Raw genomic sequence first — 13,657 nt, 5'->3', positions numbered from 1 at the left:
CTATGAGGAGCGTAATGAGTATTAGACAGCTAGACAGTGGGGCTGTGGTCTGGGAATCTGACAGCAATTAGCCTCTTTATATATACACACAGAGCACCCTGGATGTGCACAGGCGCACACACAAAGCTGAAGCAAATATTTATTCTTGTCTGGGAATTAGTAGAAGTCTGATCTTGTGTGGATCAACTAACTGAGCAGACAGATGATCAACAAACGCATGGTGGGAAGTTCAAAAGGACTACTGCAATGCAAAAAAACCCTATCTCCCTTTATTGTTGAGATGTTTTAATCTATTTTTAAGTAGTTCATTCCTTTGATGTTTACAGAAGAATGAATTTTGATTTACTAAGAACATCCCTGAAAATTTGTGCGCTTTTTGCAGGCAAACTGACCCAGATAGTGTTTGGACATCGGGATGTGGTGACGTGTCTGGCACGCTCAGAGTCGTACATCGGAGGCGACTGCTACGTCCTGTCGGGCTCGCGAGATGCCACCCTGCTGCTGTGGTACTGGAACGGAAAGCATAGCAGCATTGGAGAGAGCCCAGGCAGTAAGTGCACCTTCTGAGAGCGTGCACACACACACACGCACACAGCTCTTCACCGAGCTCTCTCTCTCGCAGACAGATGTGACTGTGTGATTTACGGCCTCCCTCTGTAAAGTAACAACTAGTTTCGTCTGACCAAGCTAGGCCTCCTGCATACAGATTGGATTTCGCAGCCCTGTCGCACCAGGAACAGCTTTCGATAATGTGTCTGAGATTGCGTGCGTGCGTGTGTATTTCTGTGAAGCCAGATATGGTGTGTAGTGTGTGTGAGAATCTGTCTTTAATGTGAGTGAAAGTGAGGGCCACTTAGAGACGTTAAATGTGATGTTGGGGGTCGTCGGGCAGCGCATGAAAGTTCACCACCATCCGAGGGCCACGGGGTCACGTTAGTCGATAAAAGTGAAAAATGTCATGGGCCTCCCTTACGTTACCATAACATATGGCATTAGCCATGATCAAAGCACGGCGCACACATTGCTCGGTCCTTAGCCCCCTCGGTGCTAATTTGGTCAGCTTAGATTGGCGGACATGTTGATAAGTGATCCATTACAAGTGGGATGAAATTTATGACAAATTGCGATTTGGTTAATAAGCCATATTGGTTTATGATCGTGCAGATGATGGTCATCTAACACATCCATACACAAGATTTTTTTAAACATATTTAGTGGATAACCAGTGGTTTAAAATACTGCTTTAGCTGCACATTTTCTGCAAATAACAAATATATGAATATGTTTCCATGCATGTGCTGTACATGTCCTTGCAAGTGCTTGTGTGTCAGTCTAAACTCCTGGTTACCAAGCTGAAGCTAGAGGAACAGACAAAGCAGTCGTCATCTCATCCCATCACCACCACAATGTGATGCTCCATTGCCCCAGACCGCAGAAAGCTCTCCCAGACATGAACTTCTGCTGCACACACACGCACGCATGCACACATACATGTACTAACAAAATGCATACAGACAGCAGACCTTTCCTTATTCCTCTCCCACAGACACACGTTAAAGCTAAAGCCTGCACACGCACACACACACACATTCCTTTGCATGCATAATGTTCTGTGGGCATCCCACTCACTTCATAAGCTTGACACAAATACATCTGAATGGCTGATATGCACATGCACACAATGACCTATCCCCACTTTGTTCCTGCTGCAGCCACATGTTGTGCACAGCAAAGATTTTACAGACGCTATCGCCATCTGCTGGGCACCTAACAGGAATCATCTGAGTGTGGTATTTACTCAGTAACTACAGTATTTCTGTTTTTTCCTCTTGTTTTGAACGCACCATATGAGAGAATAAATGTACGTAGGTTCACTTCTGCCACTCCTAAGGCCCAAAAATTTATTTCTTTTTAAACACTGAACACAAAGAAACAAAGAAGCTGCCAGTATAATAATTACATCATAAATTATTTTTAATTAGACTTCATGAACTGGCATTTTATCCACCTCATTTTAAACAAACATATGAAAAGAGATATTAAATCTTATTGAAGTGAGGGATCATGAGACTGTGATCACCGCGGTAGATAGCTTTTGCTCCTCCAAGTATTGAGGTGCATAATCTGAGGGGACGACAAGCTAAGGGGGTGCGTCCACCCTTAAAACCTCTACAGTGCCATGATTGATATAGAAGGAGGAAGAATACTCATCCCTTTATTCCATCTTTCCGAGGAATCTAATGAGACAAACACAGACTGCTTGAAGACGCATAACATTTCAACATTTCATATTCTGGGCGTGAACTGTTACTCCCTAAGAGATGCTATAGAGCCAATAAATGCAAAACCAGCTGTCCCTACTTCTAAAAAACTCTTAGCTGTTGATCACGTGGCTCATGTGTAAATCCGACTAGTATCCAAATGCAGTGTGGTTTAATTTGGTTTATATATTTGTATTATGTAATTTGTGCCAAATCTGGCTTTCACCTTTTCATTTTAAGTGCTTTAAATACTTCCCCAGTTATTTTTCCTGGTCTACATTCATTTATACACACAACACACTAACTTAATCAATCAAACACAGTGTCGTCATGCAGCTGAACTTTCTTTACTAATGGGTTTAGTTTTCTGCTTTTATAATTGGTCTTTATTTTATTTCATTGTGAATCAAATGAATAAATACAATAAAATAAAACCAAGTTATACAAAAATTAAAATATAGTTCATGACAATACAAAACCAAGTTAAAATAAGGAACAAAATAGAATAAAACGGAGTCAAAAACAGTTATTATCTCAACAGAAACAGAGTTGTTTTTTTTAGAATAATTGTTTATTTTAATTTATTTGTAATCTCTTAATAGTTTGAATATAGGGTTGTTACTCAGGGGCACAATCAAGAAGTTCAGATTTGGTATTACAATACAAGCACTTGGCCCACAGCATATGTAGATGTCTCAAACACACACACTAACACCTTCTCGTGTTTAATGTACTGACACATTTGGCCTGTGTTTTTTTTATTTACTTGTATTTTTGTCCGTTTTTAAAGTGAAAAGTTTCATTTCAGTTACTTTTACATTTCAGTTTGTGTTTTTGTGTCAGTTTGCTAAAATGTTTTTTCCTAATTTTTGTTTGTAGCTTAGAAAACAATTAAATTCTTTTTGTCAAATATGAAGACAAATCTTCTGGGACAACAAAGAATATTTTGTCTTAAGCTACAGCCTCCAAAGTGACCTTGTAGTTGGATCAAAATATCATTTTAACATTAACTCCTATATTCATTCAGTTTTAGTTGTAGTTGTTTCCAATTAATTTCTTACAGTGTGCAACAACCTTTCAAAGGAAAGGTCTTAAATGACATTGCATTTGATAACTAAAAGTAAAAGTGAATAATAGGCATGTTCAGTATAATTTACTACATGGGTATGTTGTCTTACACTTTTCTGTGTTGCTAAATTGATACTCGATTGCTTTGGCGCGCACAGTTTTGGAAAAGTTTTATTAGGAATTCAAGCGTGTGTGAGTGTCCTTGTCTTTTTGAGCTGAGGTTGCGGAAGACCACCTCTCGATATTTAAAAATGCAGTCCAAAGATGCAACTGTGCGTATGAGCGTATTTATGCCAATGCGTGTGCTTACAGACAGAAGACAGATGGAGAAGTAACAGCCGATTTTGTTTTGTCGCTCACCCTGACAGCTCAAACCAAAACAAAATCACACAAACTTCATAACGCACTCTTTTTTTTCCTTCTGGCTCTCATTCTCTCTGTCAAATGCAGAAACATCTGGATCGAGTGAAGGCAGCGAGGGGGAGAAGGTTTTAAACATAAGAGGAGGCCCTTGGTGACAAGTGCTTGAAAGGGAGAGTGAATGAGGGGGGAAGCAGGCTTAAAGACTGTGCAACAAGTCCCAGCGCATCCGTATAAAATAACATGTAAAACACCCTCCAGGATGATGAAATTAGCAATTTTATTTTTGGTTATTTTTGAAAGCCCGCCTCTTTTTTAAAAAATACATTTTTTAATAGTTTGGAGTGAAAATTTTTGTAGCTTCAGCTGTGACTGCAGTTAGAAGACTAAACCAATCAAGGAGAATTTAAATTTTTTCTTTACCTCCTTCTAGTGGCCATAAAGCAGTACTGCATATGGTAATACCAGGATTGTCTCCGCTTTGTTTGTGTTTTGCCAGCAGACTTTACCACACCGAGGGCCATCCTTACAGGCCACGACTGCGAGGTGACTTGTGCAAGTGTGTGTGCTGAGTTGGGTCTCGTCATCAGCGGCTGCAAAGGTGAGACTGTTTGTCCCTGTAAAAATGTAAGGCTACACTTGTGCTGCTTGCTATTTAAAACTAACAATGCACAGGAGCAGACAAAGGACAAATCTCAGTGGCCACTATATTAGGAACACCTGAAGAGTATGTGAGCTGTGTATGAGCAGATGTTTTTTCAGAGATGATGCACAGACATGTGTGGGAATAACAGCAATTATATAAACAAGATATGAAGGTCAATTTTTTTCTAAATAACTGACGGAAAAGAGAAGATATAAGTATTTCTACTATAGGTGTACAGCTGCACCGAAGATTAAAAGAATAAGCTAAAAACAAACTTTAAAAAGTCATTTATGCTTAAATCAAGCTACGGATTAATTTGTTCTAACCTCTTGTTTCATCTGTGTATAGAGGGTCCTTGTCTGATCCATTCCATGAATGGGGACCTGCTGCGGACCCTGGAGGGACCAGAGCGCTGCCTCCGGCCTCGCCTCATCCAGTCCTCCGCCGAGGGACACTGCGTTATCTATTATGACAAGGGACAGTTTTGCCTCTTCAGTGTCAATGGCAAACTGCTGAGGCACATGGAAGTGGAAGATGGCGTCAAGGTGAGGACACGATCACACACATGCGCCTGCACGTGTGCGTCTGCACTGCATCAGCATAGAAAGTCCTCTCCCTGATTAAAAGCTCGGTCTTGGTTTTAGATGCGAGCGAGGTAAAGGTCGCTGTGCCTCGGGACAAACTTACAGCCTCACATCTGTTCTTTCCTTTTCGCCCGCATTACACCAGAGGAAAGGCCTCTTTTGATCCGGAGCTCTGTTGTCAGGTCAAATTGCATTGGCGACGCTGGCGGAAAACATTCCAGAGGAGTGGTCAGCTCTGGACACCAACACCATTAACTACCCTGCAGCGCGGGACGACACATTCCCCATTTCCCACATTTCCTCCCTCGTGGCTCGGGTGACATAAGATAGCGACTACTGCCTTTAGTTTCCCGACCCGATGTGTCCGGTTTGGCCTGGGAAATGTAAGCTAGCTCTGACAGGCAGCCGCGTGCCTGTTTCCTATTAAGAAAGCTCTTGTGCCCAGGCTCCTAACCTGCCAACCAGCCCCGCTCCCACACAAAGCCACAAATATACTCAAATACTGACGGAGTGCATTACAATCCCTGTGAAACTAATGCTGGATCTTTGTGTCTTTAAGAGAAACTAACAGCGTCCTTCAGACAGTTTTTGAGCTTCACAGTTTTTTGGTTTCTTTCTGAAGATGAAACTTGGGAACAGTTCAAGCTACTGGCGTTCTTGTCGGCTCTCCTCTGTTGCTGTAAATTCCAGTCGTGTCAGATGGTATTAGGAGAATCCTAATATCTTGGAGTGAGGCTGTAAGAGTCTCAACTCCCTCCCTTCCGCCTGCCTCACCCTCTCTGCTTCACCCTCCTGGTCTGAGACTCCAACAGTATTTTGTACACTCTGGTACATACCAGAATCAATCTTCTCAGCCCTTGGAGCCTCTGCACAGTAGGGCTCCAGTATAAATAAGTGTTTGTCCTGGCCTGCAGTACACACTCAGAAACGGAGAGGAAGACTGTGAGAGAGAGTGTATGCACTGTGAATTTATAGGGGTCTGGAGTCAGAGGTTAGATGACAGGCTAACAGTCGGCATCCTAGTCTAATAGCAGAATCGGGTGACAGGAGCCATACTGAATGGATTATATTCTTTTAAGTACTAGTATAACTCAGGCAGTGTAACCATTCCAGCAGTTCTTTCGCTGCCTGCGTCCGTGTAACAGGGGGATTAACGGCACCATAAATTAAACTTTTTACCTTCTCCAGCCCCAGAATCCACCCACTGTTCCTTGAAAGAAGTAGGAAATATGGGCATTAAAAGTGCATGTGTTTCTGCTGGAGTCATTTTTTAGTCATCCGAGCCCGGGTAGCCATCTTAGCCCCCACAGAGCCATCGGCCATCTTGTTTGGCCGCCCAGTGGCAAAGGACTGATTTATAATGTCTGTCTGCAGCCTCCTACCTGGCCAGGCTGACATGTCTGCCAGCTCCCCTGCCTCCTGCTGGGCTCCAGTAAGGTCATGGACTCCATTAGTAGATACACAAGTGCATTAATACAGCATAAGAACTGATAAATAGTTTTACTTTTACTGCTGCTCTGTTGAACGTTATTATGTTGCTTGTGGTCACAAACTTTTAGGCAACTTGGCTAAACTGCGCCGAGCACTTTGCTCTCTTTCATCTCACTGTACCTGTTATTGTGTTGGTGGTGGTTTGGTCGATGGCTCAGACTGAAATGAGCGCTCGTCTTTATCGCCGCTGTCAGATTAACTCCAAATGTTGACACACAAGACAATTGCTGTGGACACAAAGCAGACCCACAGCACACAAATCAACCCGGAGCTGCGCTCGCTCGTGCGCCACGATGACGATGATCTAACGTGACAATTAGTTTGGATTGATTCTCAAGGCCAGCTGAGAATCCAGGGCATCACTGCGCAACGCTTTGTGTAGCTGTGTGTGGGAGCGCCTTCACATCCAAGTTTGTGCCTGAATGAGAAATAAGCTTTCCCCCCCCTCTCTCTTTACATACAAAACATTTTTGCTTAATTAGGCTGCAGGTCTTGAAGGGTTATTTATGTTTTCCTTACCGAATCAAGTTCCTGAAAATGACTCGTTCCAACTTCAAGTTTAGGTTTCAGTTTTCCGTTTAATGCGAGCCCAATTCAACACACATGCGGCTGCTGATTGAAGCGTCTCCCGCTGAATCGCCGCAAAGCATGTCACAAAAACCGCAGAGGACAAAAAGCTCTAAATTAGTGTCATTTGCTGCTTTTAGAACTTAACATTCTGCCTCGTCATTTCATCGGCTACGGTTACTTGCTGATTGATGCTCCCGACTCGTTCAGTTTCAGCTTCCACTATGCGCTGCGCTCTTAATAGACTCCAGCACACGACTTGATTTGTGTACATGTGAATCCCGCGGGACCCGTTCGGCCGCTACAGTTTGCAGGAAAAGCAGATGAGACGAGTAAATCTCCGGGCCTCGCTGTGGGGAGCCATCTTTGTTGCGGGTCGGGGTCTGTGTGCGGAAAAACCCCTCAGGATGGCGGCGCTGACCTGAGATTTTTTTTGTCGGATCGCTCGACCTCGCGGTGCGAGCTTTGCTTTGACGGTAGAGACAAACTGCCCCCAGATCAGCGGCTTATTCAGAGGCAATTTATGCACACGCTACCAAGTTGAAAACCTTTGAGTTTGACCTTTGTGGGACACTTAACAGATGACGCTGGTAAATAATTGATTTTGCATGATGGAAGCGAAGAGTTAAGAAGGAAGTTCTCTGATCATCTTTCACAGGCTGTGCTCCTCAGCCGTGATGGCCAATACCTGCTGACAGGCGGCGATGGAGGCGTAGTATCTGTTTGGCAGGTCCACAACCTCAAACAGCTGTTCACCTATCCGGGCTGTGACGCAGGAATCCGCTCCATGGCCATGTCACATGACCAAAGGTAACGCGCTCAAACAAAAGATCATGCATATGTACAACAGTGGCTATATTTATTTGAAGTTTGCTCACTTGGACAATAACGAACAGTCTCTAGTTTTAATGGAGAGAGACAGAATACTAACCAAAACTTTAGAAAAGACACATCGCATAAGAGTTATAAATTGATTTGCATGTCATTGAGTAAAATAACTATTTGATCTCCAAGCAAAACATGACTCAGTACTTAGTGGAGAACCTCTTGGTGGCAATCGCAGCAGTCGGATGTTTCTTGTGGTTGGTCACACGTCTCTCTTGGGGGTTTCTTTGTTGTTGCTTAGCAGCTCAAAGTTTCAACTCCTTCCAGAGATTTTCTAAAGGACTGAAGTCTGAAAATCAGCTGACTACTCCATGACCCTGATGTGTTTCTTCTTTAGCCACTCCTTGGTTGTCTTAGCGATATGTTTAGCATTGTCATGCTGGACGACCCATTCACAACCCATCATGAAGTGTTCTGGCTGAGGGAAGGAGATTAAAACATTTTATGGTACATGGCCCCATCCAGTCGTCCCTTAGTACAGTGAAGTAGTTGTTAAGCCCCAAAGCATTATGGGTCCACCTCTGTGCTGAACTGTGAGGATGTTCTTTGGGCTGTACTCCACATGATTTTTCATATTTCTTCTGTTTTCAAGTAGTTGTCCCCTACTCACCAAGCGTCTTGTAGCCCACGTAGCCTTGTGCAGGTCTGCAATCTTGCCCCTGACGTCCTTTGACAGCTCTTTGGTCTCACCCACGGTGGTGGAGAGGTTTTAATGGAAGAAATTGATTCTGCGGACAGGTGTGCTTCATACACATAACTAGTTAAAGTCAGGAGTATGTGTAATTGATGGCTTGATTGTAATTTGTAGGAACCAGAGTTCTGGTTAGTTTGTAGAGGATCAAATACTTATTTCACTCAATATGATGTATAACTTTTGTGTAACGTCTCTTTCTAGATTTTTGGTTGATTTTCTGTTCCTCTCCATTAAAATTAAAAAAGTTAGAAAGTGTGTTTTTGGAAGTGAGCAAACTTACAAAATTAAAATTTCCTCCACTTCAAGAGAGCAGGCAAACCATTAAGCTCACCTTCACGGCCTCATGATGTTCCCCCCTAACATTCCTCAGGTGCATCATAACCGGCATGGCGTCCGGAAGCATCGTCCTCTTCTACAACGACTTCAACAGGTGGCATCACGAGTACCAGACCAGATACTGAGGGTGAAATCAGCAGCGACTTGACTGACAAGAGTTGAGGGGAGGGCGGGGGAAATCCAAACTGTTGCAAGTGTGAACTCTTATCAAAAGCACTATTCTGTCTATATCCTGATATCCTGAATGTAACGCAAGAAGGAAAACACCCAACATGTCCTGTTATTGCAAAAGAATCAAACTATTTTTAAAAAGGGCATTGCTATATTTTGTAGATCAGATAGAAAATTTTCATACCAGTCTTAGGGTGGGGGTTACGTTACTTTACGGTTAAAAACAAATCTATTTTTAGCTGTAAGAGTCTATTTTCTTCTCAAAATAAGAAACGAGGGATTTGTGGGAAGTTGGTGAGAATCATTTCTCTGTGACGTAAAAATCCAAATATTTGTGTACTTTAGGGTGAATGATTTTTTTTCTGTAGGCGTGTATGTGGTGAATAAATATGAAGCTGTCATTCATTTTAACATGCTTTTCCTGTTTTGGCAACACAGCACATAGATATAAAGTGTTTGAGTAGATGAAGAGTAGATGAAGCACAGGAAGATATTGAAGAGGGAATATACATTTATATAAATAACTATATATAAAATGTTTAAATGTAATCCTCCATATTTAAAATTTTTACTCCCTCTGTACCTCCGTACTTGCTAAGAGATTACGTTTGTGTGCATGGCTCACTACTCATAAAACATCAGTGCAACCTCTTTGCGTTATTTAATACTTTGAACATCAAAAACATAAAACTTACTCTGTAATGTTAAAATCTGCTTTCAGCTCCTTTTAAGATTTATATCCTTTATGACTGAGTAAGCAGTGAATCTTGTTTTATTTTCCCCCCTGCTAAAATCAAGAGCTGAGGATTCAGCTCATACCACCTCAGCACAGAGTCCACTTTGAGTCTAGTCTCCAAAGCAGTGAGATGAGCAGTGAAAGCTGGAGCAGCGAGGGGGAGGGACTTACCATTTCCATTTTTTTTTCCTCTCTTTTCATCACAGAATGATTGATCAATGTGATTCAATACTTAAATGCTAATCACACACATTCTTTTGATCTTTAGACAGTCGTCCTCTTATATCTTTGATTTTCAGGAAGCATTCCTTTCTTTAAAGTTGCATTTCTAAAATGGTTTGAATCTCCAGCAACACGGGAGCTACTTTTATCTATCAACCAATCCTTTTTTTTTTTTTTCTTCCAATCGGTTTGGAGTGTTTTTGTGTGATGAGTTCTGACAATAAAATGGAATTTTATAACCTGAATTGTCCTTTGGTGTATCTTTTATAAGGTGTGACTGAGCCCCCCCTAGTGGTAACCCACACATCCAACACAAAAACAAATACTAATTTCAAGTCTTTATTGCTGAACCGCTCTAAAATAGTGGGACATTAAAAGCAACCACTCAGCGCCTCATAAAAACCACTGATACATTTGCTCTTCTCATACAGTTTTTGCTTTACAAACTGTTAAAGCATGAAAATCTACTTTGACTACATATACAGTACATAGGAGAAAAATTAGGCCATGTAGCAACTTGAATTTGCGAACAGAAAGTATTCATGCAGTGAAAAAACTGCTAAACCAGCGGAGGATTTGGCTCCGCTGACAACAGCTGTGGAGTTAAGAACGAGGACAAAACAGGTCACTTAATTTGTTTTTACGCTGCAGAGAGTGAGATCTGGTTTTGATGAAGGTAATCTGTAAGCTGTTGGCCTGTGATCGAGTCCAAACTCAATAATCATAACAGGATAATCATTCCTGTGGTTTTACTCTCACTGGACACTTTTTTAGGTACACCTTACTAGTTGGACATTCACACATACAGGCACCAATTTAAGAATCATTAACCTAACACCACTAACTGCATGTCTTTGGACTGTGGGAGGAAGCCAGAGGACTGGGAGAGATCCCCCACAGACACAGAAAGGCCCGGGCCCTTTGGAATCAAACTTGGGACCTTCTTGCTGTGAGGCAACAGTGCTAACCACTGCGCCACCTTCAGTTTAGCTTTTATCGTTTGAAAATGTTTCATTTTACTTTAGTTTTGATGAGTTTCAGTGTTAGTTTTAGTTTTTTTTAATTATTATTGTACAGTATGGAGGGCATATTTTTCTCGTCATTTAAAAAAAATAATAATAATAATTTTTAAGCTGCTGACTCGCATCCAGAGTCTCAAATATGTCCATTAATACCACATCAGGCAAGATGTAATAACATTTTTTTTAACCAGACTAACAAATACTAAATCTAAAGATCCCTTCTATATAATTTTGTTTGAATTAATTTTCAAAATTTTAGTTTAGTTTAGTTAACTATAATAAAACTTTAAAGCCCCACACCATTACGCCACCACACGGGGCAGGATGGATCCATGCCATGTTGTTTACATCGGAAAATCAAGACTCAAACCTGACAAAGTGTCAATTGCAGCAGTTTAACAGGTGTACCTAACAAAGTGGCCATTGAGTGTGCGTAGCTCATGACATAGTGGTGACCGGAGAGAATATACCAGCAAGTATGTTTTTCCTGTACAGTACCAGTCACGTCTGTATTGAGAGTTTCGGTTAAATAAAAGTTACCGTGCAGTTCGGTTTAACATCTGTTGGATCTTTCTTCTTTTTACATGTGCTCACAGCTGTAGTTCAGCACACTACATACAAATAAAGCGTATGAGTGAAAGTTGCTACTCAAACAAAGAGACTTTAATGACTCAAATACACGTACGGAGTACATTACTTTCCTTCAGTAGTGCCTGGACATGCAATGACCTTTAGCTAGTTGTTTTTAGATGTCCATCACACGTCTGTCTCCAATCCATCATGAAGGGTAGAATTATACTTTGTGCTCACAAAAAACAAAAAAAACAAATTAGATTTTATGCTTCTTTTTCCAAACAGTTCCAGTTCCAGGGTGCTGCTGTGAGTAGAAACATTGTAACCAGCACTCTGTTTATAACTAACATTGGCTAATAAATCTAAGGAGTTGAAAAATGATAAAGAGGATAGATGAGCAGAAGAGGAAACTTTTGATCTTAAAACAGCAATTTTCCTAAGACTATTTTTGCAGCATTTCTCACTTTTGAAGAATTGCAGAACACAATATTTGGGGAACTGCTGCACTAGAGGTCATTTGGATGTTACTGTAGATGTAGCTTCAAAATTGCGTGTGAACAGCCATTTCTTTCAAATTTAACAGATCTGATGATTCCCAATTTTACACTCAAACACATACGTGGAGCTAAAGCTGTTTGAAACACTCTCTGACTCCTTAGCCATGGGCTACTTTGGCAGATACCACCTTTACTTTGTCGACACAATGCATGAAATTGTCAATTGGCCACTATCATCAGGATGACTTTACTACAGGTAGACAGTCTAGCAAATTTGGGACTTCGATATGGTGAAGTGATTGAAAAACGCATACAGAATCACACACAGTAGCCTCTCTAGGAGTTTGCTATGCGTTTGTACTGAATAACCCTTTAAAAAGGGGCCCCGGGGATTCCAAATGGGAAGCTAAAACAAGAAATCTGACTAAGCAGTGTATGAATTCAAAAGACAAACCACTCAGAAGAACGATATTCAGTTCATTCCCTTTCAACATCCTCAATTAATAAATAAAAACATATATACAATCAACAGAGTACAGAAAATGCCTCATATCCTTTGTCTAATAAAATGAGCGGGAAAAGAATATGAGGGGAAAAGGCATGGTCACAGCGGTCACTGGCTCAGTTTACATCTACCAGGAAATGCTAATTGAGATGTTTCATCCTATGGTTTCTGTTTCTGTTTGTGGGGATAAGAGTGTTTAGAGCTTCTCCATAAGTTCTTCGGCTGTTAAAGGGATAGGAGAAGGAGGGCAAAAAGGAGAGGGCGGGGTGGTGGATCTCAGAGGTGTGGAAGGAGGAGAGGGAAACAGGGTTGGATGGTTAGGTGAGGGGGAGGAAGGCTCACATTTTGTTGGGGATGAGAGAGGGAATAACACAACGGGCTGGATCGGGGAGACAGTGGGTGAGGAAGGATGAGATGCTGCTTGTTTGGTAGGACAAGCAGAGGGAGCATTTGTGGTCAGCTCGATCAGAGATGCCGGGGAAGGACGGGAGATGGGTGCAGAGGGAGTTATGCATGCGAGAACAGCAGGAGGACACGAGGGTGAGGTAGACTCTAAAGACGAACAGGGGGCAGCAGTTGGGGAGGTTTCTATTTGTGGTGGAGAAGAAATGAGCAAAGAGTTGATGGGACAAGTTTCAACAGAGGGTGAAGGAGAAAACTGAAGTGAACTTAAAAGATTAGAGGTGGGCAGGTCAAGCTTAGCAGCTAATGTGTGGCTGTCATTCGGAGAATCGGAGTGGGAAGGTGCAGATTTGGACGTAGCATCAGGCCTAGCGGTTTCTGTTGAAGCCAGCTCGTTAGATTCGGGTACTTTGGCAAATGGTGACGCCGACTGGTCCGGAAGAGCAGATGGGACTTCAGTGCCATGCAACAGGGGCGAACATGGCACCACTTGTGGCCCTGGACAACAACGGGCCGTGAGCTGAAGGGTCTCCTTATCTAGCGCTGTGTTCTGGAGGAACAAAACAAACCATCAGCTTGATGCGCGTGCATCCAGCAACATCAGTCAGAACAGAAAGAGATACTGCGGGTTGATCTC

At 42.1% G+C, this 13,657-nt stretch overlaps 2 protein-coding genes across 8 annotated transcripts in view; one reads left to right on the top strand and one right to left on the bottom strand.

The window, feature by feature from the left end:
- Positions 1-10,260, top strand: part of lrba (LPS-responsive vesicle trafficking, beach and anchor containing) — a 176,289-nt gene extending 166,029 nt beyond the window's left edge. For 3 of the 4 annotated variants that reach the window (XM_013909267.1, XM_013909268.1, XM_013909266.1), the window contains 5 exons: positions 383-550; positions 4,189-4,290; positions 4,684-4,880; positions 7,636-7,787; positions 8,927-10,260. In XM_013909267.1, the coding sequence (XP_013764721.1) occupies positions 383-550; positions 4,189-4,290; positions 4,684-4,880; positions 7,636-7,787; positions 8,927-9,017 (710 nt within the window). In that variant the 3' untranslated portion in view covers positions 9,018-10,260. The remainder of the gene's footprint in view (positions 1-382; positions 551-4,188; positions 4,291-4,683; positions 4,881-7,635; positions 7,788-8,926) is intronic. The other variant, XM_013909269.1, reaches the window with a different exon arrangement.
- Positions 10,261-11,046: 786 nt separating this feature from the next.
- Positions 11,047-13,657, bottom strand: part of dclk2a (doublecortin-like kinase 2a) — a 42,173-nt gene continuing 39,562 nt past the window's right edge. For 2 of the 4 annotated variants that reach the window (XM_005726961.1, XM_005726962.1), the window contains exon 17: positions 11,047-13,570. In XM_005726961.1, coding sequence (XP_005727018.1) covers positions 12,815-13,570 — 756 coding nt within the window. In that variant the 3' untranslated portion in view covers positions 11,047-12,814. The remainder of the gene's footprint in view (positions 13,571-13,657) is intronic. The other 2 variants (XM_005726963.1, XR_311563.1) reach the window with 2 other exon arrangements.

This window comes from Pundamilia nyererei, unplaced genomic scaffold (genome assembly GCF_000239375.1).
Source record: "Pundamilia nyererei isolate P.nyererei 1_Seehausen unplaced genomic scaffold, PunNye1.0 scaffold00022, whole genome shotgun sequence".
Taxonomy (NCBI): Eukaryota; Metazoa; Chordata; class Actinopteri; order Cichliformes; family Cichlidae; genus Pundamilia; species Pundamilia nyererei.
The sequence above is the reverse complement of the archived record's forward strand: the minus strand, read 5'-3'. Positions and strand labels throughout refer to the sequence as shown.